At 41.8% G+C, this 26,468-nt stretch overlaps 1 protein-coding gene across 12 annotated transcripts in view; it reads right to left on the bottom strand.

Moving 5' to 3' along the window:
• The window catches only part of LOC115099952 (spindle assembly abnormal protein 6 homolog), a 311,055-nt gene that overhangs the window by 161,414 nt on the left and 123,173 nt on the right, over positions 1 to 26,468 (bottom strand). For all 12 annotated transcript variants that reach the window (XM_029618040.1, XM_029618030.1, XM_029618093.1 and 9 more), the window contains 3 exons: positions 11,234 to 11,353; positions 5,036 to 5,227; positions 1,354 to 1,548 (listed from right to left, as the gene is read on the bottom strand). In XM_029618040.1, coding sequence (XP_029473900.1) covers positions 1,354 to 1,548; positions 5,036 to 5,227; positions 11,234 to 11,353 — 507 coding nt within the window. The remainder of the gene's footprint in view (positions 1 to 1,353; positions 1,549 to 5,035; positions 5,228 to 11,233; positions 11,354 to 26,468) is intronic.

The raw sequence follows: 26,468 nt of genomic DNA, 5'->3' as shown, positions 1-26,468 counted from the left end.
ATTTGTTTGTGATGAGAATAATTCTTTTAAATCTACAGTGCTGCCTTATAAAAGGGTGCAGGACAGGTAACTTGGGGATTTCTTTTTATACGAGTCTTTTCTAACTACTAATGGCATTCTCTATAACTTCCTTCTATTTATGACTATTTTCTCCATTTGTCTCTTTTTTTTCCTTTTTCCCATAGATTCCTATGCTATATCATCATGTCTGTTTTAGATATTGCTTAAATCAGGCAGTCCGGAGGTTTGAAATGTGGTTCAGGGTTTTGGCTTATTGCCCTTAGTTGAAACTAGGGATGTGAATCGTTTTTGAACGATTAAAATTAGTCAGATAATTTTAAAATCGTCCTAAATCGTTAGGACGATACAATACAAATGCCCCCGATTTATCGTCAGGGGCATTTGTATTGTATCGTTAAATAGGGCATGGGAATTATTTGGGGGAGGGCAGGGAAACCGGCACACCAAAACAACCCCTAAACCCACCCCGACCCTTTAAAACCAATTCCTTACCCTCCCCCACCCTCCCGAACTTCCCCAAAATGTTAAATTACCTGGTGGACCAGTGGGGGAGGGGGGGTCCCGGTGCGATCTCCCGCCGGCCATCCAGTGCTCCTACCATGTGACAGGGGCCGGCCAATGGCACAGATACCCTGTCACATGGTAAGGGCAAAGGGGCATCGGCACCATTTATTTTTAGAACAGCTGATGCCTGGGAACGGGAAATCTCTCCCCAAGGCCCCCCTGGATCTCTCCTCTCCCTGAGGCCCCCCTGGACCACCAGGTAATTTTAAAAGGTTTTGGGGGGGTCGGGAGGGTCGATTTAAAGGGTCGGGTGGGGTTTTTTTCTTTTAGCGGCGCGGGCCTCCCTAAAAAAAAAATTTGCGATGTGAATTGGAATTGGAAACAATTCCAATTCACATATCTTAATGATCAGATTCCCCCCCCCCCCCCCCCCCCCCCAGCCGAATCTGATCGTTAAGATGATCTGGCACACAATTCACATCTCTAGTTAGAACTATCACTCCTTGTGCAGGATCAAATGACTTCATAAACCCAATCATTGATGTTGCTGCTTTTAAGAGAGTAACTACATATGGAGGGAAAAAACAAAAGGGAAAATGTGAGTCAAGCAAATCATAAAAAATCTGAGTCTAAGCAGGTATTGGTCTAAAATCCCTTGTAAACAGGGTGCATTCAGATTCCTTGAGATGCAGCTCAGAGATCCTGTATATGTCATAAAGGTGCAATTATTTTGATTCATCAATGTCCACAAATATCTTTCTACCATATATTTTTCTAAGTCTAAAATGTGGGTGAATTGAGCCCCTGAGAAATAGTAAATATGCATACCTTGTGTTCTTGAGCACTTCCACAAACATCAGCTGTTTGCATTACTACTATCTCCTTATCCTTCACTTCTTGCTCGAGGACAGCTGTCCGTGTTTTTAGCTGGTTCAGCAGCTTCTCTTTCTCATGGCATTCAGTATCAAGAGCTGAATTCTCTCTTCGCAGAGAAATCACTTCTTGTTTAGTCTTCTGGCACTCCTATAAAATGAACGGTTTAAAAGGATGGTAATGGATGAAGAAATGGCCATAAGCTTATTTTACTAAACAGAACTAGAAAGGACTTGCAAGACGATAGAAGTTACCCATTCTATTTTATCGGTTATTGCATATTGTTAAACTTGCCACCATTAATTTACAGTGCAAGCCCTTGCCCACTCATCAGCACTATCACAGAAGCTTCTTCTACGCTGGACCCTCTTCACTCACCAATAGTCATTCCTACAGCAGCCCGTGTTGTGCTGATTCCTTTGCTCTCTTCTGCTCAAAGGGCTTTTGTTGTGCTAGTTCCTCCTCTCCCCCACTTGTGGTTGTAGCAGTGTCAATTCCTATATTCCTATATGTGTTAATACACCTGACTACAGAATAGCCTGGTGACCCAGCGGCAGTGCTCTGCTCTGTTATTTAGAGGGACCCAACTTTGATTCACACACCAAGACTCGGCTCCCTGGTTCGGCTGGTGATACTGCAGAGCAGATCGAGAAAAAACTATGGTCCTGCAGGAGCACAACCAGGTCTGGTTTTCAGGATATCCACAATGAATAAGCATTAGGCATATTTGCATGCACTGCCACTACTTTATGCAAATATATCTCATGCATATTCATAGTGCATGTCCTGTAAAACAGATCTGTTTGTAGCATTTCAGGACTGGAATTGCCTGTCCCTGTAATAGAGGCTACATCGACAGCCCCCAGGGAGAGAGAAGCGTCTGCCATTGCTCAGCAGCAACACCTCAGTGACTATGACTGAACACTCTGAAGGTTGTGGGGCTGTATGATCCCTGGCTGAGGAATTTTCACTCCAATTTCCAGCTCAGAGTGGGAAAGGGATATAAAATAGTTGTAAAATAACTCAAGTAGTAGTAGTCAGATTCTTGCCCTGTATTCTGACAGAGCAGGAAGAACAAAGAAGAGGAGGAGGAATAAAGGAAATAGTTGGAAGAACAAAGGAGGGATTTAAATTAGGATCTTCTTGGATGGATGAACAAAGGCCTCAGGTAAGTAAAACATTTAACACTTGAATAGAAATGGGAAAAAAAGGGCAACATCTGGAAAGTTAATCATACTAATGCCTATAATATGTGAAATAGAGTCCCAGATTGAGAGGCTGACTTGGATGTAGCAGCTGTCCACTGAGACATGTTGCATGAAAAACCATGACTGGGATATAGTTATACTGGGCACAATCTATTCAGGAAGGACAGAATAGGAAAAGAGGGAGGATGAGTGTTGCTCTATATAAAAAATATTAAAGCAACAGAACTGCAAGGCTTATGAGGTAAGGAAGCAGCCCTGGGGGTTAACCTAGAAACATCCATTTAAACTGGCATACTATACAGTAGGGATGTGCAGAGGGACACCATACTTTGCATTTGGGATTCGTATTCATCGTGGGACAGTTACGTTGCATTCGGCAAGGGGGCCCCCGATACGTTCATGTGTTAATTTGTATTCGTTTCCCGGCTAAACTACAACCCCCACCCTCCTGACCCCCCCCCCCCCAAGACTTACCAAAACTCCCTGGTGGTCCAGCGGGGGGTCCAGGAGCCATCTCCTGCACTCACACCCTCAGCTGCTGGTATTCAAAATGGCGCCGATAGCCTTTGACCTTACTATGTCACAGGGGCTACCGGTGCCATTGGTCAGCCCCTGTCACATGGTAGGAGCAATGAATGGCCGGCACCACAAGACTTGCCAAAAGTCCCCCACAAGACTTGCCAAAAGTCCCTGGTGGTCCAGCGGGGGTCCGGGAGCGATCTCCTGCACTCGGGCTGTCGACTGCCAGTAATCAAAATGGCACCGATAGCCTTTGCCCTCACTATGTCACAGGGGCCGACCAATGGCACCGGTAGTCACTGAGGAAGGGCCAGGAATAGGACCAAATAAAATGAACACAAATAGGATTGGAAGTGAGATAAACCCTAAACAAATTTCAAAAAAGTACCTTTGCTAGGAGTGTACTAAAGTAGATAAAGTGATGGGGGCTAGATGGTATACATCTGAAGATATTATGGAAACTTGAAGTTCTGGCAGCTCTGCAGACTTACCTTTTCAATAATTTTTTGCAGTTTGGAGTAGCTCCAAAGGATTGGCAATGGGCAAATGCGGTTCCTTTTCATGAAGAGGAGGATGAGAACTACAGGTCAGTTAGTCTGATCATTGTGATGAGCAAACTAGTAGACTTGCGGCTAAAACAGAGGATCGTGCAATTTCTAGAATCCAATGAATTACAATGAACTTGATCAATTTCTTTGATTGGGTGTAAAGAGAGTTGGATCAGAGGACAACATTTGATGCAAATGTATTTAGATTTCAGCAAAGCCTTCGATGCAGTTCCACATAAGAGATTTATGAATAAAGCAAGCAACCTTGGTATGGGCCCTGAAGTGACTGGGTTAGAAAATGGTTGAGTGGGAGGGTGAAAAGGGTGGTGATAAAAGGAGTTCACACTAAAGAAAGGAGCATTATTAATGATGTGCCATAGGAAATAATGTTTGGAATGGTTAATTTTAACATTTTCATAAGTGGCAATGAGGAAGGATTGTCAGGAAGGGATTGTTTTTAGGAAATGATATCAAAATCTGCTATAGGGAAGGTAGCCAGAAGGCATGGAAGTCATGAGATGGGTTCTTGCGATATTTGAGAAGCGCTATAGAGTCTGGCAGCTGAGAGTTAATGCTAAAAAATGCAGTTATACATCTGAGGTTAAAAAATGAAAGGGAGCGGTATTTTATATGGATGAAATTTTTCTAAGCACAAAAGTGGAACGGGATCAGGGGGTGATCATCATATCTGATGATCAAGGTAGCTAAACAGGTGGATAAGATGACAAAAGCCCAAAAAAGTGATTGAGTACAAAGGGAGAGGAATGGTCAGCAGAAAAAAAAAGAAAAGGATATTGTCCCTGTATATGTCTCTGATGAGATCTCATTTTGAATAGTGTGTAGAATTCTGGAGGCTGCAGCTACAAAAGATTATAAACTTATTGGAGTTGATCCAGAGGTTTGCTCCTAAAATGGTCTTCATTCTAAAGTATATGGGGACTGACTTAAAGATCTAAACCCTTGAAGAAAGATGAGATAGAGGAGATATATGATCAGATTAAAAAACCTCCAAGATTTCTATGCACAGGAGGCAGGCCTCTTTAAATGGAAAGAAGGCCTTATAATAAGGAGTCATGAGATGAGGTTGAAAGGAAGTAGATAGGAGTAATCAAAGTAAATATTTCATTCCTGAGAGTAGTGGATGTATGAAACAGTCTTCCCTGCAGAGGTGAGGGCAGTATCTGAATTCAAGAAAGCATGGGATACACTCAAGGGATCTCTGAGGGAGTGGCAGGGATTGTAAAATTGAGAAGTTAGTATGATGAGAAGACCAGTTAGTCCATAAGGTCTTTTTCTCCCATCACGTTTCTATGTTTCTATGAAACCATGTACACTCCACCCACAAGATGCTAAGATTCTTACCTCTTCAAGTCCTGCAAGTTTTGCTTTCAGCTCTCGAACATAAGATTCAGACTTGTATTTTCTTTCTGTGAGATCTTTATTGGCAGTTTCCAACTCAGACACTCTGCTTTCTAAGTGGTGCACTGTTCTATTACTAGCAGTTTCCATCTCCTTCTTTTGTTGTTCACATTGAATTTGATGCTGTGCTTGGATCTTTGACAAAAATACAGAGTGCATTTGTGTTAAAACTATAAAATCACACTGACCTAATTTTAGTTTTACCTTAGTATCCCAGAGAACAGTAAACTAGAACCTGATTCACACCACCCTACAAGTAATTATAGAGTGAAATGAAATTAGTTCTACTAAGATTTATTGTGATGACAATCACCATATCAAGTCACTTCAAATGTGCCAGTTCTCATGATATGCTGCAGTCAACTTAATTATTATTATCAAAATTGACTGCAGCATATTGTAGTAAACCTTATTGAATTCATTACTTAGCTCCTGGGAGCCATGTGGAAAGCAAACAATTGGGCCCAGGGGAGACTAACATCTGATTCTTCCCAGGCAGACTAATGTAGCAGGAAGAAAGAATGACCATGCAAACCTAATAATACCTACAGTACCCAAATGTAATCTGCTTTGAAGTGGCTGAAAGGCAGAATATAAATTAAATAAATAAAATACATGCAAGTAAAATATTAACAAGTGTGCTCCCATAATGCTATAAAATAAATAGTGCACTAAAGGGAAATGTAAGGGCAGAAAGCAGCACACAGGAAATAGTACTGGTGCCAGTCCATAGGTATCAAGGGGGGGAAAAAAAGTGTGAGGATACAGAAGGAGTTCTGTATATTCTGTGAGATGGGATTCCCAGGCTCGCATGGGAAAATGGCTAGTGCAAGGTATTTGGGTGCCCTGTGCAACTTCAAAATTTGGCACCTCACTACCACCAGCGACACCATTGTTAATGATGCCTCCTCCTCCCCCGATGATGATGCCCCAACCTTCCCCCTCACCTGTTCCTATTTGCTGCCAGGCATCCGCTGCTGAGGATGTACCCCCCAACCTCCCTCTGGGTCCCCCCACCGCTGCTACAATACCTGCTCAGCAACTCAAATGTACACAGAGTCATTGCCAGGAATATAAATGCAGGGACTGCGAGCCACCACCATCCACCCTTTCCCTCTTGGCTTTGGAAGTGTGCCCGGGAAGGCAAGCAGATGGAGCCACTGAATTGTGCTGCTGCCCACAGCTATATCAAGGGCTGATCAGCGACATGGCAGTGAGGAAAATGAGGAGGGCAGAGAACTGCTGAGGCAAGGGGCAGAAGTGAGGAGAACTGATGAGGGACACACCTTAAAGCTTGCCACTTGTATCATGTACATTCAGACAGAAGAATTAATTAAAAAAAAAAAAAGAATAACGCCAATTTTAAAAAGTCATTGCCCCAGATAAATAACAGTCCCCCCGCCCAACGCAGCTTGAAGTATGCACATTTATTCCATAACATGCATACTTTTACCCACATCGTGTGGAAGCCTTCCCAGAAGGGGGGTTAGGCCAGGAGAGTAGGGCACAGAAAGAGTCACCTTTCCCAAGGTCAATTTTTCAAAAGAAAATTATAAGGTGAATTTTAAAAGCTTGGTGCGCACATCAATTAGGGGATGCTCACATAAATCAAGCTCGCACGTGCCCACCATATTTTAAAAGCCGCCCAGATACACATATATATATATATATCCCGCTCTGGACACATCCCGCTCAGATTCGAAAACAGGCATGGTCTGGGTGGAGCATGGGCATTCCAGGGCAGGGCCGAGAGATGTTGGCGCAAAGACGTATGCGGCTGGGCGCACTCCCAAGTCTCGTACTGCGTAAGTTCACTTCTGCTATGGAGGAGGTGTAAGTTTTAAAGAAAAGGAAACTAGCCATATCTGAGGTGGTTAAGGATCTGAGCTAACTGGGGGGGGGGGAGGGCAAAGGCTAATAAACTAGTGGGGTTTGGAGAGTATAGTTCTTAACTGGGTGAACTGGTGGAAGAACTGGTAAAACTGGCAATGGCATGGGTATGGGTATGCACCCATTTTAAAATACTCTGACTTATGCAGTAGAAGTGGGATTTGCGTACCCATGTGTGCACCCACTTAAAATCAGGCATAGCCAGGCTATTTTATAACATACATGCACATACGCGTGTATCTGAGCATGGGCCAATGCAAAGGCTAATAAACTAGTGGGGTTTGGAGAGTATAGTTCTTAACTGGGTGAACTGGTGGAAGAACTGGTAAAACTGGCAATGGCATGGGTATGGGTATGCACCCATTTTAAAATACTCTGACTTATGCAGTAGAAGTGGGATTTGCGTACCCATGTGTGCACCCACTTAAAATCAGGCATAGCCAGGCTATTTTATAACATACATGCACATACGCGTGTATCTGAGCATGGGCCAATGCAGACACATCAAAATGCACTCACGCACTTGTTTGAAAGTTAGTGTCTTTGGCCTAGATTTATCAAAATGAATAACGCTCGCAATAAGGAAAAGGGATGTGGCTATGATCATTTTTTTTAGAGTTACTGCACCACATGATCTCTTAGTGCTTTGAATAGGTAGTTTATTGTGACTTGCACTTTGCTTCGTGCTAAGTGCCCAGACACAGACGGGCATTTCCTTACTTTGGGGAAAGGAGAGCGAGAGAGCAACTCAGGTTCTGTGAAAGCTACTTAAAACAACCAAAACCTAAAACACAAAAATAAACAAAACCTTGCTGAAAAGCAGTACCTGGCACAGTTATTTATTTGTGCACTCAGAAAATGTAAAGATAAAGTGAATAAAAGTAGCCAATAGTTTTCCATTTTGTGTGACTGTCAGGATTTTATGATATTTCTGTGAATGCTGCTGTGTTGTGCTGATGCAAGTTTTGCACACCCGGTAGCACCAGTCTTGCCCAAGAAGGCTTTACATGGAGAATGAAAGACGTGGAGATTAGAGTGAGTGAGGGGACACAGAAACTGAAAGGAAAAAAGTCACACGGCTGCAAGAGCTGAGGTCAGCATGCTGTAAAGGGCCAGGGAGCTGGAAAGTGCAGGAGGGCAAAGAGCTGTAAAGATTGGCCCAGCCATGAAGGAGAGTTTGTGAAGTCCTAGCCCAAAGGAGAGATACAGGGAGAGGGTGGTTACTATCGACAATAGAGAGGACTCAGTGCTTTAATGGTCAGTAGCAGTTAGTTTTACATATTTGTAGCCATAGAATTTAAAACATTAAATATAGGGGGTGGTTCTGCTCTTTCTAGCTAGTGACATTCATATTCTGCCTTGGCAATGATGAGAAATTACAGAAATATCAAGTGGCGCGGGGAGTGAGCAAGTAGTATGGCTTTGAACTTTGACTGCTTCAAAAACTGATAAAATTATTAACAGCAAGTTGTCAAAAACAAGTAAATGTCACCAATAGGAGGTGATATCATGTAAGGACCTGAGACAGAGCTCAGCACATTACTGGAAAAGATATGAACAACTAACCACAGTTGGAACGTACCATTCATCTTTCCTGAATAGGTCACAATGATCAAATATGGTCCGAAACTGAACTGACCCAAATAAAGCTTTACAATGCACTTTGATGTAGCTGGGCATCTCCTGGAGTCAGAAGAACCAATCATAGATTTGGAAGGCCTGGCCTTGATGCTAATCAACCAAGTTTCTATCAACTTGCTCCCACCATCCAGAGGCCAGCACTCATCAGCCAGCTACCTATGATGACAAGCTAAACTCCACCCAAGATAACAACATATAAAACTACAGGTATGGGAAGATCGCAATAGGAAGTGCTGAGAGCCAAAGACACAGTAGGACAGAGTCCTAGCTTCATGGAGACACGCTATGCTAAAGACTTCAATTTGGTCAATGATTTCTGAAGCAGCTAAACTTAAGGTGATATAATCTTAGATGGTAGTTAGTATTTCTGTTGAGGGATAACTTAGCAGCCTACCACAGGATAGCAGTGAAGGCTTGCATTTTCTAATAAAGTTTTGGCATGACTTCCTTGTGTCCTAAATTTGTTTGTGACTCATGAGTATTAACTCCTAGGGATAATCCCAACAAAAAAAGCTGGTGGTGGAATAATTGACATCACAGAACATTTATTTATTTAGCATTTTTATATACCGATTTTCCAGTAACAGAACTACTAATCAAGTCGGTTTACATTTTAACAATAACCTTCACGAAAAGTTGTCTTACAGTAAACAGGATGATAGAACTTGGATGATAGAACATAGTTAAGAATCAAGCATTGAAATGAAATGGAGCATAAGACATCCAAAAAAAGTCAAATCTCGATCCTCCATTTATTTTTTTATATTAATGAGAAAGTGAAAACAGTCAATGAATTGGTATAGAGAGAAAAAAAAATATCAGAATATCTCCAAGACTGGAGAAGTTAAAGCATGGAGGCATAATTGAAGGAAAAAGGCTGGTAACACTGCTAGGCCATAACAAGTAAATTAAAGCAAGATGAAAGTGGGCTAGATTAGATGCAATCACAACACAATAAGGGATCCTTTTGTTTTTGTTCATAAATAATACGACTTTTACTACTTATAAATTTTTAATTACATATCATTTCATAAAACATCAATAAGTATACCTTTCTCCATCATTTTACCATATGACACTCTGGACACTTATTATGTATACATAGTCACCCAAATACTAAGGGTGTGCATTCGTTTGCAATGTATTGGCAATCCGCAACATATAGGGCCATATTCGCTGTATTCGTGGGAAAGCGAAACGTATCACGATTCCCACAAATACAACGAATCTTCACCGAATAATTTGGCCGTCTAAAGTAGCGAATTTAAACAAAACCCCCACCCTCCTGACACCCCCCCCCCCCCCAAGACTTACCAAAACTCACTGGTGGTCCAGCAGGGGGTCCGGGAGCCATCTACTACACTCACGCCGTCAGCTGACGGTATTCAAAATAGCGCCAATAGCCCCTGTGACATAGTAAGGGCAAAGGCTAACGGCGCCATTTTTATTACTGGCAGCCGACGGCCCGACTGCAGGAAATCGCTCCTGGACCCCCGCTGGACCACCAGGGACTTTTGGCAAGTCTTGTGGGGGTCAGGAGGGTATTTGATATGTATTTGATGCATTAATATAGGAAATTGTAATTGGAAATTGGGGAATATGTGAATACATGTTTTGATGGTATTATATATTGTATTAATATAGTAAAATTGTAATTGGGGGAGGGTGTGTATTTTAAGGTATCCTGTACAGGGATGTGTTGTATGAATGTGTGAATGAATGAGATATAGTTTTAGGGGGATAATTCAACTGGTAATGTATTTGGGTGACTATGTATACATAATAAGTGTCCAGAGTGTTACATGGTAAAATGTTGGAGAAAGGTATACTTATTGATGTTTTATGAAATATGTAATTAAAAAATGTATAAGTAGTAAAGGTCATATTATTTATGAACAAAAACAAAAGGATCTCTTATTGTGTTGTGATTGTTAGGATTAAGTATAAGGGTGAGTGATAGTCTCTATAGTTGTTACCATAACTAGATTAGAAGCAGTCACTATCCATGGAAATGGTGATATTAGTAGAGAATATATTCATGGAGAAGATGGGAAAGGTGGAAAGAGGTTAAAAAAGAGATGAGTCAGATTTTAAGATGTAGACTGAGACATCAGTTCTATTTTATGGTAGAAACATTAAAAGATGGAATAGGATTTAAGAAATCATCACTAAAGTTTTAAGTGTTAGAGAGGGAAGGAAGGAAGAAGTTAGAAGAGGATGCGATGCTGACTGAGAAGGGAGACCCACAGGCTGTAGGCAGCATATCTACAATCCAAGTAGATGAAGAGTGAACTTCTGCTTAAATACTAGTCTTCCCATTGGTCTGCAAATGAGCTGCCCACTAAAGCAGTATCACCTTAGTCTCATGCTCTCACTTTAGATTTAGAACCCAATGCACTAAGCTTTTTTCCCCCTACAGACACTGAATGGGAGAAATGACTTAATGAACCAAACCCTTAATCTGAACCAGTTCATCAATCCCTAGTACAGACAGGAAACAGGATAATAGGCCATTTTGATAATTATCTGGAATGTATTTTAAGACTGAAAAAAAAATAAAAGTGCCTCATTTCTGGTTCTTGTACAAGGCACAGAGATACATCAACTTACCTGCAGTGCTTTTGCTCTCTCAGCAGCAATTTCTTCAGCATGCCTGTTAGTTAATAATGAGGTCTGTGATGTCCATTCATTTTGTAATTTATCCAGTTCTTTACTTCTTTCTGCTAGTGCCTAGAATATTATACTTAAACATCAGAATGTGCATATTTTATAAAGAATAAAGATTATGTTGTTTCTTAATGAAATAATGCCATCTTCTATTATTTAAGTTAGATGCAAAGCATTGATAAGCAAGGCAATAAAAATTTGAAAAGAATCTTGCCAGGGAAGCAAAAATTCATAATAAAAATGTTTTCAGTTATATTTGAGGTAAAAAGCCTATGAGGGAGTCAGTTGGGCCATTAGATGTTCGAGGGTTAAAAGGAGCACTTAAGGAAAACAAAGCCATAGCAGAGAGACTAAATGAATTCTTTGCTTCAGTATTCACTGAGGAAGACATAAGAGATATACCCATGCCAAAAATGATATTCAAAGTTGATGATTCAGAGAAACTGAAACAAATCTCAGTGAACCTGGAAGATGTACTTGGGCAAATTTACAAATTAAAGATAAAGAATAGCAAATCACCGAGACCAGATGGTATGCATCCCAGAGTGCTGAAAGAACTGAGAAATGAAATTGCAGACCTGCTATTGGAAATTTGTAAACTATCGATAACATCTATAGTGCCTTAAAACTGGAATGTTGCCAATGGAACGCCAATTTTTAAAAAGGGATCAAGGCATGATCTAGGAAATTATAGAATAGTGAGTCTGTCGTCTGTGCCAGGCAAAATAGTAGAAACTATCATAAAGAACAAAATTGCTGGTTTAATGGGACAAAGCCAACATGGATTTAGCCAAGGGAAGTCTTGCCTCACAAATTTGCTACATTTTTTTTGGAAGGCGTAAATATGTGGATAAAGGTGAGCCAATTGATATAATGTATCTGGATTTCCAGAAAGCATTTGACAAAGTCCCTCATGAGAGACTTCTTAATAAATTAGAAAGTTATAGGATAGGTGGCAGTGTCCTATTGTGGACTGCCAACTGGTTGAAAGATAGAAAACAGATTAGGGCTAAATGATAAATTTTCCCAATGGAAAAAGGTGATCTTTTTTGGGACAGATGCTTTTTAATATATTTATAAATGACCTGGAAAGGGGGACAACAAGTGAGGTGATCAAATTTTCCAATGACACAAAATTATTCAAAGTTGTCAAATCACAAGAGGATTGTGAGAAATTGCAAGAGGACATTGTAAAACTGGAAGACTGGACATGCAAAAGGCAAATGAAATTTAATGTAGACAAGTACATACTTAGGGAAGAGTAACCCAAATTATAGATTCAAATTGCAAGGTTCACATGAGGAGTCACCATTCAGTAAAAGGATCTAGGTGTCATCATTGAAATACTTTGAAATCTTCTGCTCAGTGTGCAGCAGCAGCCAATAAATCAAATAGCACGCTAGGGACTATTAGGTAAGGAATGTAGAATAAAACAGAGAATATCATAACGTCTCTGTATCACTCCTGGGTGCAACTTTATCTTGAGTATTGTGTTCAGTTCTTTTCACCACATCTCAAGAAAGATATAGCAGAATTAGAAAAGGTACAGAGAACGGCGACCAAGATGATAAAGGGGATGGAACAATTCCCCTATGAAGAAAGCTTAAAGAAGTTGGGTCTCTTCAGCTTATTTATTTTATTTATTTATTTGTGTGCTTTTATATATCGAAGTTTAGCGAATGGCCTTCACTCCGGTTTACAGGTATAACAACAGTTTACAGGTGTAACAACAACAGGAATAACACCAGTTTACAAAAAAAGATCAACGTTTACATTCATAACCGTGGGAGATGGCGCAGGCCTTCACTCCGAAAAACAATTAGAAAATATAGGTTTATAAGAACAGGCATGAGGATTAGAAAGTAACTGTGGGAGGTGTTAAAACAAGAGAAATATGAATCAAACTGTGTATGTTAATACAGCCAGGTATTGTCATAGTATTTATGTCATGAAGAGTTAGTGGTTTCACCGCGCGGTGATGTCTCGTGTTTTTTATAATTTACAATAGAGTGATGTGTCATGTTTTTTATAATTTACAATAGAGTAACAGCAATTGGACGTAATAGGTTCACTGGGTATGATGCTGGTATACAGGTTGGGTGGTGATTGTGGTTAATAAAGTGCTTGACGGGGAATTAAGATTCTTGGGTATGGTAATCGATTAGCTTATCCCTTCTTTGTAAGCTTGTCTGAAAAGCCAGGTTTTGAGAAGTTTTCTAAATATTTTTGTGTTATTCTGTAGTAGAGAAGAGACAGTTGAGGGGAGATATGATAGAGGTCTATAAAATAATGAGAGGAATGGAACAAGTAAACGTTAATCAGCTTTCTCTTTCAAAAGGTAAAAAGACCAGGGGTCACACAATTAAATTACTGGGTAATACATTTAAAACAAATAAGAGTAGTTTTTGTTTTTACTCAAAGCATAATTAAGCTCGAATTCATTGCCAGAGATTGCGGTGAAAGCGATTAGCTTTCAAGAGAAAAAGTCCATTAACAATTATTAAGGGAGAGTTGCAGAAATCCACTGCTTATTCTTGGGATAAGCAGCTTGGAACCTATCTACCTTATAGGATCCTGCCAGGGACTTGTGACCTGGCTTGGACACTGCTGGAAACATGGTCTGACCCAGTATGGCAAGCCTTATATTCTTAATTATTGATTTTACCTCAATTTCTGTTATCCTTGATAATATACAGGGCCAGATTTAAATTTCAGGCAAATGTCAATTTTGCTGGCACAATTTTAAAATAGAGAATCTTTTGCTGAAGGATTTAATTTCCTGCAACTTAAGAGATAAATCCACTTAAAAATTGTGGACGTAAACATTTTTGCTGAATACAGGTGAGGGGAGAGAGGAACTCCCAGTAAAAGTCCTAGCAACAGTTATTTTCCTGTTCTTTACCTGTGGAGTATAAGTATGCTGTAAGTTCTAATATTCATTCATGCAATATACTGCTTGGAGCTGAGAGGGAGTCTAGGTTTTAGACAAAACTGAAAGAGATCAAGCTGTAGATTGCCACCGACTATATGCTACCTTGAGCTTTTTCTCTCTATATTTCTTTCTAGCCTTGGGTTAGTAATGTGCCACGGCATGGCAAGGGGTTGCAAGTTCAACCAGTTATTTACATTTTCTCAAGTCAGATGTCCCATGGCATTTGAAATGGGGCATAAATAAAATAATCCTCAGGCTCCTTGAAGTGTCATTAGGGTTCACTATTATAAACTTGCCTGCTAGGAATGTGGCTAACAGCTGGAATGGGGAAGCCAAAGCAGAGCTAATTGTTAGAGCAGCGGCAGCTAGAGGAGCAGAAAATAGCAGTGAACAGCTGTCCTCATGGGGGTTCAATGATGAACACAACACAATGTGCATTATGGATGTCAGCAGAGTCTCTTACTGCCCAATCAAAGGCCCATTCTATTTAATATCATCTATTATTTAACTAGTTAACTCTTTAGAAAAGAGACTGTTCCCAATTTGTATAGAACCATATACATGAAAGGTACTCTAAATAAAAATACAGTTCTAGAAAATAAAATTAGCCAAAAAAGGGAAAGCAATGTAAGAAAAACAATGAAAAATACTAAGCTTGCAATTCCAAAGGATTTTAATTGCTTAGATGCAGAGCAAGTGCTGATAAGACATTATTTATAGCCATTTAGAAAATACATTTTTCCAATATTAAATTCAATTAGTGCTCATGCTGGCAGGTTTTTTGCTCTTTTATTCTAAAGGTGAAAAGAAACGTTCTCTCCCCACTGGGGTTTGTCTTCTTTTCATTCATTTGTGAGTAACTTAAGCTTCTGGATTATCTTTTTTTTATTATTATTATTAAATTGGTTATCATTCATAGTCCCAATCTTAATCTGGCACTGTTCATCAGCAGATTCTGATTTCCTTTACATATCAATAGGAATTTCATTACATCAGTTATATTTAGCACTATTGCTAATGCTGTACTTCTTTTCAGAATAATCTGAATTCTGCTCGAATTATACAGAAAAAAACAGCATGGCATCAGTAGTCTGCCTAGGCCAAAAATAAATGTTAGCACATCACCATACATATTTTACAAAATAGGTTTTTTTAGTGTTTTGCATTTTAAATTAAAATTACCAATGTGATAAAAAGCAGTAGAAAGAGATAACAGCATGGCTGGGTGCAAAAGGAGAGGTATCGCTAGAATTAGGATTAAATGTCAGTTTTCTCAGTAGAGAAAGGTAAACAGTGGAGTACTTCAGGGATCTGTACTTGGACTGGTGCTTTTTAATATATTTATAAATGATTTGGAAAGGGGAACGACGAGCGAGGTGATTAAATTTGCAGATGACGCAAACATTCTGTTTTCAAATCACAAATGGATTGTGATAAATTGCAGGAGGACCTTGCAAAACTAGAAGATTGGATATACAAATGACAGATGAAATTTAATGTGGACGTGTGCAAAGTAATGCACACAGGGGAAAAATAAATCCCTTGCTGTTGTTACATGAAATTAGGTTCCATATTAGGAGTTACCACCTAGGAAAAAAATCTAAATATCATAGTGAACAATACATTGAAATTGTTGGCTCAGTGTGCTATGGCAGTCAAAGAAAATCAAACAAAATGTTAGGAATTATTAGGAAAGGAATGGTAGATATAATGGAGAATGTCTTAATTCTTCTGTATCGCTCTATGGTGAGACTGGACCTTGAGTACTATGTGCAATTCTGGTCGCCATATTTCAAAAAAGTATATAGTTGCACTAGAAAAAGTACAGAGAAAGGCAACCAAAATAATAGGGGATGGAAAGGCTCCCCTATGAGAAAAAGACAAAGAGGTTAGGGCTGTCCAGCTTGGAGAAGAGATGGCTGAGGGAGACTATGACAGAGGTCAATAAAATCAGGAGAGGACTAGAACGGGTAAATGTGAATCAGTTATTTATTCTTTCACATTATAGAAGGACTAGAGGGCACACTCCAAGAAGCTAGCAAGTAGCACATTTTAAAGAAATCAGAGACTTTTTTTCTAGGGGTGTGCATTTGTTTGCAATGTATTGGCAATCTGCAATGTATAGGGGTATATTCGTTGTATTCGTGGGGAAGCGAAACATATCGCAATTCCCACGAATACAACAAATCTTCACCGAATTATTCGGCCATTTAAAGGAGCGAATTTAAACAAAACCCCAACTCTCCTGACTCCAAGACTTACCAAAACTCCCTGGTGGTCCAGCAGGGGTTCAGGGGCCATCTACTGCACTTACACCGTCGGCTGCTGGTATTCAAAATGGCGCCGATAGCCCCTGTGACATAGTAAGGGAAAAGGCTATCGGTGCCATTTTGATTACTGGCAGCCGACGGCCCGAGTGCAGGAAATTGCTCCCAGACCCCCGCTGGACCACCAGGGACTTTTGGCAAGTCTTGGGGGACCCTCCTGACCCCCACAAGACTTGCCAAAAGTCCCTGGTGGTCCAGAGGGGGTCCTGGAGCCATCTCCTGCACTCGGGTCGTTGGCTGTCGGTATTCAAAATGGCACCGAAAGCCTTTGCCCTTACTATGTCAAAGGGGCTACCAGTGCCATTGGTCGGCACCTGTCACACTGTAGGAACACAAAATGGCACCGGCCGTCCATTGCTCCTACCATGTGACAGGGGCCGACAAATGGCACCGGTAGCCCCTATTTCATAGTAAGGTCAAAGGCTATCGGCGCCATTTTGAATAACAGCAGCTGATGGCGTGAGTGAAGTAGATGGCTCCCAGACCCCTGTTGGACCACCAGGGAGTTTTGGTAAGTCTTGGGGGGGGGGGGTCAGGAGGGTTGGGGGTTGTAGTTAATTAAATTTTAGCCGGGAAAACAATAAGAATGGAATGCATGAACGGATCGGGGCCCCCCCTTGCCGAATGCAATGTATCGCCCCCCCCCCCCCCCGCAAATACAAATACCGAATGTAACGTATGCAGTCCCGCTGCACATCGCTATTGTTTTCACGCAATGCACAATTAAGCTCTGGAATTTGTTTCCAGTGGATAGGGATGCGCAGAAGCACAGATTCGTCTGATTCGGTATTCATATTCGTTGGCGGCCAAATATGTTGCATTTGTTCAATGGCGCCCCCGATACGTTGATACGTGCATTTGTTTTCGGGTTCCCATTAAAGTCAATGGGGGAAGTATTTGCAGCCTATTTTTGGCTGCAGAATTGGGGTTTTATTATCAATTTTGATGAAGCTTCTGGGGAGCAATCATCAGAACAATAAAACAGCTCCAAGTTAATTAGACTGTGGCAAAGTGGCACCAAAGTGGCATGAATAGCCTAAGGTACTTTAAAGGGGCAAAGGGGTACCAGGAATGGAAAGAAGAGTGCTTTAATAGAGGTGCAAAGCAGCAGCGAGAGTGTCAAAAACACACCACAGCTTCAAAAGAGAGCACCGATAACAGATTAATGAATCCTCGAAGGCAGCACAACAGGCAAAGCGGCAAGACAAGTGGCATCAACATCCTACAGCACAATGAAGGGGAAACATAGCAAGCAGGAAGACTAGCACCAACACACTGAGCAACTATGATAGTGGCCAGAAAACCACAAGGAGTTGAGTGAGTCATCTGGTGTATAGCAGCAAGGCACCAGAGGCAGAGGGTAGATACAGGCTGGCTACACCTGGGGAGAAATCCCTTTCCTTTTCACAGGAAAGGGCTCCCTAGAATGGGTTCGCCCCGAGAGTGGGGTATTTCCATTGGCATCTAGTGAGCTCTCGCTGGTCTTTTAAAATCTGGTGGATGTAGCATATATACAAATGAGAATTTTCAAGGCCGAGACGGAGGAGGGTGCATGTGAACAGCGGTTCAACATGGGTCATAGGGTAGATACAAGCGTGGCTACACCCACGGAGAGTTCCCTTTACTTTGAGCTGGGAAGGGCTCCCTGGAATGGGTTGGCCCCTAGAGTGGAGCACGAGCCTTCAAAGCGTGGTGACGTGGAGCAGGGTGCCATGGAAACAGCGTTTCAACATGGGTCAACAGGTACTAAGAGATAGGCTGCAACACCGGGGAGAGTTCCCTTTCTTTGAGCAGGAAAGGGTTCCACAGAATGGGTTGGCCCAAAGAGTGGAGCACGAGCCATCAAAGTGGGGCGACGTGGAGCAGGGTCTCACTGTGAGCATGATCTCACTGTGCTTGCCACAGTCTAAGTACCTTGGAGATCTTTTCTCGTTCTGAACATTGGTCAACAGGTACTAAGTGATAGGCTCCAACACAGGGGAGAGTTCCCTTTCCATTGAGCAGGAAAGGGATCCCTGGAATGGGTTGGCCCATAGAGTGTATAATGGTAAACATTGTTAGGATTTAAGCATTTGCAAACAGATCATGACTTCATAAGCAAGACAGAGGAAGTTCTCTTCCCTGCCCTGAAACTAAAGAAAACTGTTTGTTTTATTTAAGGATCCATGCTGTGAAGAAATACTAGTTTTAATTGCCAGAGACTGAGGTTTCCCTTTACAACAAGGGTTCAGCTGGACATAAGGCTTGGAAGAACAGGAACAGCATTCGAGGACAGAGGTCAAAACCTTGTAGGGACATAAGGCCTGGACAAACAGGCATAGCAGTTGAGGACATAGGTCAATCCCACCTAGGGACATAAGGTCTGGACAGACAGGCACAGCAATCAAGGTCAAACCCTTGTATGGACATAAGACCTGGATGAACAGGCACAGCAATCGAGGTCAAACCCTTGTAGGAACATAAGGCCTGGACGGACAGGCACAGCAATCAAGGTCAAACCCTTGTATGGACATAAGGCCTGGCCAAACAGGCACAGCAGTCGAGGACAGAGGTCAATCCCACCTAGGGACATAAGGCCTGGATGAACAGGCACAGCAATCGAGGTCCAACACTTGTAGGGATTTAAGGCCTGGACGAACAGGCACAGCAGTCGAGGACAGAGATCAATCCCAACTAGGAAATAAAGCCTGGACTAACAGGCACAGCAATCGAGGTCAAACACTCTTAGGGAAATAAGGCCTGGATGAACAGGCACAGCAATCAAGGACAGAGGTCAATCCCACCTAGGGACATAAGGCCTGGATGAACAGGCACAGCAATCGAGGTCAAACACTTGTAGAGACATAAGGCCTGGACAGTGGATGGTCAGGCACAGCATTTCAGGTCAGGTACATGTGCTGCAGTGCTTATATTATCTGGAGCATAGGAGGCAGTTGGAATTGCTGCAAGGCTTTCAATTGCTTTTATTCATCTTACCATTCACTGGGAAAATTTGGAAACCCAAGCAAAGGCAGGTTTACTTTCAAAAACACTAGCATTTCCATCAACTCTGGTGCCAGCCTTGAGCGGTGAGGGCTCATGATATTCCCTGTCATTGAAAAGACGCATTCACTGGGCACACTGGTTGGTGGACATGACAGATATCGCTGAGCCACTTTGGCTAGGTGTGGCCAGACAGTGGACTTTTGTGCCCAATATGCCAGTGGATCTGTCTGCATGTTCTCTGTCGGCTCTGAGAGATACCGTGTCACTGACAGCTGTGCTGGTGTCTCCTTTGATTGGGTGGGCTGAGAGTCACTCATGTCAGCTGCTTTCTCTCTAGCCAGTCGCACAACAGATGAATCTTTATGGGCAACATGCTTTTGGGGTTCTGAACTGGAGGAGGAGAAGGTACTAGCTGTTGCTGACAGAGTGCTGCTCTTGCTTGGGCTACCACAACTCTATGAAGTGACCGCTATTTCCACCTCTGCTTCATGCCCAATCTGTCTCTGCCTATGGCGCTCCTGTTCATGGACTTTTCCTAACAGCATGTCCTTCACCAATAAGAGACAATCGTACTGTAGGGTGAGTTTCCCTTTCACACGGGGATCACAGACTGTGGCGAGCATGTATGTGTTCTCTTCTGTTAAAGGCCTTAATCTCTCTTCCACCTGCTGCTGAAAAATGTTCAGTCAATGTAGCACCTCAACTGTCATTCCCTCTTCCTGTTTAAAGGCCTCCAAATTTTCATGCAGGAAATTAACTATAGGGATGATGTCAGCTAAGGTGGAACTTCTGGAACTCAGCTCCTCCGTGACATCCTTGAAGGACTGCAGGATTTTTACCAGCTGACTCATGACCAACCAATCATGATGCCCTAGGGGATTCTGCACACCTATGTCCATTGTACCAGAAAGTTCATGAAGGGGTGTCTGCAGCTCCACTAACCTCTTGAGCATCATAAAGGTGGAATTCCACTCAGTGGCAATGTCTTGAATGAGATGCTTGTGAGGCATCTCCAAATCAGTCTGCTTTTGTTGGAGAACCTGCCCCGCATTCACACTTCTGTGGAAGTGCACTGCTATGTTCCTGCACCTCTGTATTAACCTATGCAGGTATTCATTCTCTTGGTCATTGAAATCCAACCCCAGAGCTGACTTCATTACCAGGTACAGAGTGTGTGCAAAACATTGGATGTTCTTAAAGTGCCCATCGTTTATTGCCTTAACCATGTTTGCACCATTGTCTGTGACAAAGAATCCTGCATGAGGATTCCTGTCTCGCTGCTGTAGTTGCCAGCCCTACAGCATCTTTCTGATGCATGTTAGAATATTGGCGGCGGTATGGGCCTGGTCCGTCAGGTGGGTGTGCAGTAAAGCCCACCTCCACCTTGATACTTGTTCAGTAATAGAGTTGCTGCCTGCCCCTGCCTCAGCCAGGTCCCACCAGTGTGCTGTGAAGGAGAGGTAAGAGTGTGCAGCACTTGTGGTGGTCCAGATATCGCAGATGAAATGCACAATCCCCAGTGCCTTAGTTAGCAGTGCTTGGATGTGGCTGTGACACTGCTTGTACAGGCTGGGGAGAACATTTCTGCTAAATGTGGTTCTGGAGAGGACTTTGTAGTTTGGAACTATGACCTTCAGAAAACGCTTGAAACCCACATTCTCCACTAACTGCAAGGGCTGGTCATCAAGGGCAATCATTTCTCCAATGCTCCTGGTTACAACTTTTGAGGCTTCCTGCCTCCTACCCCAGGATAGCGTTACCGCACACCACCCCATTTCCTCCATGGTGGGTTGTCACTTCTGCCACATGTCAGGGGGTTGCTGGCCTGCCACCTGACTGCTAGAAGGGGATGAGGGCATGGACTGACTCTGCACCTTTTCAACCACTATACACTGCTTGGAAGGGGTCCCCTGACTGGTACTGCCACCATCCCCAGATGACAGTACTGTTGTTTGGTGTTGCCTCTTCATATGATACGTCATGCAAAAATTAGATAGATGTCCCATTTGCTTGCCTCTGCTAATTGCCCTGCCACAGTAATTACACCAAACAAAACACTGGTCATCCGTCACTTTAAAGTGGAACCAGATCGAAGATGCCTTTCGTGATCATCCCTTCTCTATCGCCTTGGGGGTGAATGCTGACACTGGAGCTGAAGTAGTGGGTGCACCCTGAGAAGCAATGCCAGGGCCCTCAGTCACCCTCTGTACCTGTGCTGACTGCTCTTCCTCCTCATCAGTTTCATCTCTCCCCTGCTGCACTGAAATAGAGGTAAGACAGGACTAACTGATCCTCCGAAAACTTTGTCAGCTATTACTTCTTCAGTTTCTGATGAGAATCCCACACAAGATGATTCTTCATCTGAATCAGAAGCAAACAGTGCCTATGCTACATTGTCAATGCTTAGTCGAGACTTCTGTCCCACTGCTGCTTTTGGGTGTCGACATTTTGTCTGGCATGACTCAGCCTCCCCTTCCCTCACCTCCAAAACTACAGGGTCAGAAACAGGTGGTGGCGATGCATCATGTTTAGATTTAATTTTTTTCTAGTTGGAACTGCCTGCCCCTCCAAAGCGTTTAGATCGCAACAGGTCCCTTTTTAACTTTAATGGGGGCTGGCACTAGTGCCTTTTGAAGTGCCTCCTCTGCCAGTCCCAATCACTCGACCACTTCTAGCTTTCCCTGACATTATGGATTTAATGTCACTGCCTAGTGCCTACTGGCTGCCCACTATCACAGTGCCTGCTATGCACTAATGTACTGTGTGTGGTGTGCACACACACAGCTTGCTTGTAAGCACAAAAGAAGAAGACCGGGGATTTCACGCACAGACTGTCAAAATAATAAATTTCAGTCTGCAAAACTACCCAGTGCCCACTGTCACAGTGCCTTGCCTAGCCCAGAGGGTGAATTAAACAAAATGGCACTGCTAGCAGCTTCTCTCCCTGGCACAGAGAGACTGTCTCAGATCACCTAAATAAACTGCTTAAAAAAACAAACAGGGCTAGCTGGCACTGCAGGAAAGTAAAGAAATATCTTTTTCTCTTAAGTAACTAGCCTAGCTAGCAATTCAATACAGATTTCTGAACTTAGACTAGCTCTGAGAGCAGCCACCTTCTGCAGAGACCACCTCCCCAGACAACCCCTGCAAATAAAGTGCATGGCACGCTGTGTGCTTAACTATATATAGTGCTAGGTCATCAGGAAAATAGTCACCGAGCACTGAATTATAGTACGATTGTCTGCATTCAGTGCATTTCACAAAATGTTATCACAGATACGTTGCATTCCAGTATCCGTGCCAATCTGTCCGACCCACTCTGACAGGGCTGTGAGGTCACTGATGACTCACAGGAAAGGGCTGGTTTTTGGCTCTGGATACACCCAAATGGCATCCTCCAATTGCAAATGGCAGCGAAGAAAAGCACACGCTGCCAAACATATGAAACGGATGATACGTTATATTCGTGGGGAGTAGCGATACCTTTCGCTTCCTCATGAATACAATGAATAGGGGCATATGCGTTGCGGATTGCCAATATATTGAAAGAGAATGCACACCCCTATCAGTGGATGTGGTAAAGGCAGTTAGTATAGCTGGGTTTAAAAAACAAAGATTTAGACAAGTTCCTGGAGGAAAAGTCCATAAACTGCTAGTAATCAAGATGAGTTAGGGTATAGCCACTGCCTATTAGTAGCATGGGGTTTATTTAATGTTTGGGTACTTGCCAGGTACTTGAATCCTGGATTGGCCACTTTTGAAAACAGATGCTGGGTTTGATGGACCCTCAGTCTGACCCAGTGTGGCAATGTCTTATGCTCATATGAAAAAGAAAGTAATTATGGCCTTATGTAAATCGTAGGTAAAACTCAATATGGCAAACAACATTCAGTTCTAAAAGTCACACTTTTGCAAGGGCATTGAAATGATGGAGGTAGTTGGGAGGCACACTTCCAGAATGATATATGACATGAATATAAGCACTATATCGAGAGGCTTAGGAATGCAAAACATACTCTCTAGAGAAAAGAAGGGAACTGGGAGTCATGATCACTCTTCCCACTAATGTGACGGGGCATCTAACCATCATAAACCACTTTAGCAAGCTTGCTCTTTGAAGCACACTGGAACAGCAGATCCCAGGAGACTATAGAGCCTCATGCAATTCAAACAAGATGGCTAGAGCTGCACCAGGCAGAAAAAAAACCCAGCAATTGAAATTTGAAAGCCTCCAAGCTATGCAGGCTCATCTTATTCCAATGAGCAGGGGTGCAAGAACACACTGATTCTTCAATGTACATTTATTTATTTATTTTTAATTTTTATATACCGACATTCTTGTATAATATACAAATCATACCAGTTTGCATTAAAACAGGAGATGCAGGAAAAAAAATTACCTTTGTCAAATACATTTAACATTAATAACAATGAAAATTGTTAACAAGGGATAACAACTATGAAAAAAGAGAAAGGTAAACAAAAGTGGAAGAAACATAAAAGTTAAAAAGAAAAAAAAACGAAAAAAGGTAGCACCAAGGGTTGGACGAAGGGGTGCACAAAGGGGAGTGCCCCTTTGTCGCGCCCCTTCGGCGTGCGACACCAGGTGGAATGGCACAGTTTACCGGCTCCACGCTGGGCTGGATGACATCACAAGGGGATGGGTCTCATGCTCACTGTTTTTCTTCATGAAGCAGAATCAAAATGGGTTTTTTTCTCTTGCTTTACAGGGTAGGAGATTTCTACTTCCTATTCCCAGAATGTCTTGACCCCAATCTGACCCAATTTGATATCAAATTATTTCAAGTCCAATTTGAGCAACGAGATAGTCTTATAGCTGCAAACTCAGCTGCTTTTTCCTTCACCTTTTATAATCTTCTCTAAATCCTGTACACATGCAAACATATAGATTTTAGCATATACAATGTCAAAGTCCTTGACCTCACATTCATTTTACTTAACATTTTTGGCTTTGCAAACATTATAGGTTTGAGTATGCCATCAAATTTCTCATACTCAAATATCAAAGCCAGCTTATTTAAATACAGACCTGACCAAAGGAAGATAATTTTCAAAAGTTAAACACAAATGCATTAACCTTCATCCTACCAACTGGTGTCCATTTGGATCCCACACAGTAATGTGCTTCCGCTATATAAACACCAGAAATTATTTTCAGTTACCATTTTAGGAATTTGTCACTTAGCCTTTGGTAAGACTGATTCAAATGTTATTCTAAACTATTCTACTTTATTGTTCCTACAGTGGCTATTTATTATTAAGGGTCCAAAAAGATCGCAGAATTTGTGACTTTCAATTAAACAAGTTTAAAAATGTATAACTACTGAATCTTTGCATTTTCAATGATTCTTTGCATTTTCAGTCGGTAAAAATGTCCAGAAAAGGGTCTTCTAGGCAGAAATATGCTCGGTATTCTACTGCAGATATTCTGAAAGCAATTTTTGAGGATAATGATGACTCTGATTTTGAGGATACTGAAAACTCTGATTATGAGGTTGATCACGTATCAGAGCCATTGGAACATAGTGACACTGAAACCTGTTTTCCCATATTGAACTAATAAGGCATGCTAAATGACAATGATTTTCAAGGTCAATCAACAAAGCTGCATGGGGTCCATTTGGACCTCATTTGGTAAGATTGTGATGTAAAATATGTTGGTAGGATGAAGGTTAAATTAGTCCAATGAAAGCTTTTTTTTTTTTTTTTTTTTGTATACCCTTTTTAGTGGCCACACTTCTTTATTCAGATAAAAGAAACTCAAGGATAAGTGATCATGATATGAGGCTGGAGAAAGAAAAATTTGGAAATATGAGGAAACTTTTTTTTTATTGAAGAAGCAGCAGATGTCAAAGATACCCTAGCAGTAGAGGCTTTAGCAACCAAAACTGTAGCAGAATTCAAGCACATTTGGGACATATCCAAAAAGATGATGAAAAAGGCAGGTGAGAGATGAAGATAAAGAAATGTTGGTGGGCAGTGGGAGAAGGCTTTATCACATTTTAGGCAAGGGAATACATAAGTTGAGCTATCTAGAAAGGTGGCAGAGTCAACAGGAGATGATACTCTTGGAAGCACAGCAAAGGTGACCAACATCAAAAGGCAATATGGTTTTGATACACTCCAGTAAATGTCGGAAGGAGGGCAAGTGGCAGATCATCTAGCATACTAAGTTTTGGCTACAATCTTCAAGATAATGGTGAAAAAGAAAAATGAGTTACCCCATGCATGCAATCACATTTATATGGCTGCAACTTGAGAGAGCTCTTTAGCATAGATGGCAAAGGTAAGGTCAAGGGAGAATGAAGACCAGATGAGGAGTAGTGTAGGCAGAGACAACAAGAAACTGGGTGGGAAAAATGGTCGATCTACCAACATCTACTACATTACAACATAATTAACAGCAAAATAAATGAAATGGTTTTCTCAAGGACTCCAAAATGAATAGTTCAAAACTTACTAAAATGTCCCAACACAATCATATTTCAACTTTGGGCATCTTTTCCAGAAAGATTTATCAGCAAAAGGTGTATAAAACTCATCTTAAAACACTGTCATTGTACTAGTATATGGACTCTTGTTAGGCTTGTGATATTTATTTTGCATATTTAGGGAGTATCTGAAGTTTTGTTTATGAGCCAAAGAGACAACTTAATACAAGACACTATACATAGCTTACTTTACCTAAATTACCTGTAAGTTTAAAAACAAAAAAAAAAGAAGATTGAGCTTCAATATCTATTTGAAGTGCAGCCTCAGCTTATACTATCTGTTCAGTCATATATCATAAGGTCGGGTAGGCTTCATGCCTGCCCGGCTGATGTAAAATGGTGCCAGGCTCGCTTATGCAAGCCTGGCATGTCTAGGCCAGAAGATATGGGGGGGGGGCGGGTTTGTGGGTTGCCGGTGGGCC

The sequence above is a fragment of the Rhinatrema bivittatum genome, chromosome 1 (assembly GCF_901001135.1).
Source record: "Rhinatrema bivittatum chromosome 1, aRhiBiv1.1, whole genome shotgun sequence".
Classification (NCBI taxonomy): Eukaryota; Metazoa; Chordata; class Amphibia; order Gymnophiona; family Rhinatrematidae; genus Rhinatrema; species Rhinatrema bivittatum.
This window is presented reverse-complemented; position numbering and strand designations above follow the sequence as displayed.